This window comes from Kryptolebias marmoratus, linkage group LG20, assembly GCF_001649575.2.
Source record: "Kryptolebias marmoratus isolate JLee-2015 linkage group LG20, ASM164957v2, whole genome shotgun sequence".
NCBI lineage: Eukaryota > Metazoa > Chordata > Actinopteri > Cyprinodontiformes > Rivulidae > Kryptolebias > Kryptolebias marmoratus.
In genome coordinates, this window is record NC_051449.1 from 129,679 (window position 1) to 131,555 (window position 1,877).

Sequence of the window (1,877 nt, forward strand, 5' to 3'; positions counted from 1 at the left end):
CAGCTGCTGCTGATTGACAGCTCAGCCTGAAGGTGGCGCTGTTGGGCTGCTGCTGGGACTGCAGCTCAGGGTTGAGCTCTGGCAGAGGCCTGTCAGTGGTTGGTTGTGGTAAAATCTAATATTTCATGATGATTTAATGATGCAAACACATCTGATCCACAGATGATCAGAATGCTCTCACTAACAGAAAGTTTCTGTGTTGATTTATCGCAGGCTGGGACTCCTCCTTTGTGTCCGAGCAGCTGGTTGATTCAAAGCTTTACGCTCCACCAGACACAACACCTGAGACAGAACCTGGTTCCAAGCAGCCCTGTGGAGTCTGAGGCCTGCTGAGAAACACAGACTCTACTTCTCTCTAAGTCTATACAAGCAGATAAACACATCCTGAACATCATCATCAACCTGCCAGAGCTCAACCCTGAGCTGCAGTCCCAGCAGCAGCCCAACAGCGCCACCTTCAGGCTGTCCTCAGAGTCTACAGCACAATCTTTCAGCCGAACCTGGAGAACCTTTTCTGTTTGACGGCTGCTGAGATGTTAAATTTAACACAAGAAGACCAGAAGCTACAATAAGCAGAACAGCTGAAACTAGAAGAACAGATGGAAGAGCTGAAGTTAGAAAATGTTTGCTAATATTAACAACACTGCAGCTAAAAGTAGCATAAAAAGATAAAAACAGAACTTTGTTGATGGAGGAATAAATAATTCTCTAAGCAGAATTTTATTTTAAATAAAGTTAAATATTTGGAAAAGTATAAAAGTTACAAAAACTAAAAGTCGCAGCAGCCATCTTCTGGATGAGCCGAACGTTTTCATATAAAAATTCCCAGAGTTCCGGTTCAATAACAACCTGGAAGTCCCAGTTTTCACACCATCAACCTGAGACGGACATCAGCTCAGTTTCCACTGAACTGCCTCTCATCCGTCCCATCACAGCTGCTTTTTAGACTTTAAAAAACAAAGAAATAAAAGTTAATATTCAGGCTGCGGCTCGACTTCAGATCCTTCCTGGAGTCCCAGAGTTCCGCAGGTTCTTCTCCGTGTGCGTCCTCATGTGGACGGACCAGCCGCTGTGGTGCCGGAAAGCTTTTCCACATCGCTGACAGGAGTAGGGCTTCTCCCCGGTGTGGGTCCTCATGTGGACGGTCAGGTTACTGCGATGAGTGAAGCTTTTCCCACACGACTCACAGGAAAACGGCTTCAGGCCCGCGTGGCTTCTGACACGGACGGAATCGTTCCCGGCGGGGTCTGGCTCCTCGTCTGAGTGAGTCCTCATGTGGATGAGCAAATTATCGTTCCGACTGAAATCTTTGCCACATCGCTGGCAGGAGTAGGGCTTCTCACCGGTGTGGGTCCTCATGTGCACGGACAGCGTGCCGCTTTGTCGGAAACTCTGCCTGCACACTTTGCACACGTAGGGTTTCTCCCCCGTGTGAGTTCTCACGTGCACAGTCAGCCCACCGCTGTGCATGAAACCTCTGCCGCACACTTTGCACACGTAGGGCTTCTCTCCGGTGTGGGTCCTCGTGTGGATCGTTAAGTCGCTGCTTTCTCGGAAGGTTTTGCTGCAGATCTTACAGACGTGTGGTTTCTCCCCGGTGTGGGTTCTGTTGTGAACCTTCATTTTGTATTTATTCCTAAAGCTTTTTCCACAAACGTCACATATAACGGACTCTGAAGCAGGCTCGGTTCTGGACTGTCTGCTGGACCCAGAAGAACGTCTCTTCTTCAGGCTCAGCTCAGCAGTTCCAGCTGGTTCTGACTCCACATGTTGGCTTTGGTTCGGATTTGGACCCTCAGTTACAGGAGAGACGGGAGAGAGGAGCTGGTCTCTGTTTGGTTCTGGTTCTGGATCAGTAGGAGTCTCCATGAAGGAAC

General features: G+C 48.8%; 2 protein-coding genes across 2 annotated transcripts in view; one reads left to right on the top strand and one right to left on the bottom strand.

The window, feature by feature from the left end:
- Positions 1 to 1,877, top strand: part of LOC119618050 — an 18,863-nt gene that overhangs the window by 5,576 nt on the left and 11,410 nt on the right. The window lies entirely within an intron of this gene.
- LOC108229727 (zinc finger protein 37-like) lies at positions 702 to 1,871 on the bottom strand. The gene has a single exon (XM_017405400.3). It carries the CDS (start codon positions 1,867 to 1,869, stop codon positions 997 to 999), a length of 873 nt encoding a protein of 290 aa, XP_017260889.1. The 5' UTR covers positions 1,870 to 1,871; the 3' UTR covers positions 702 to 996.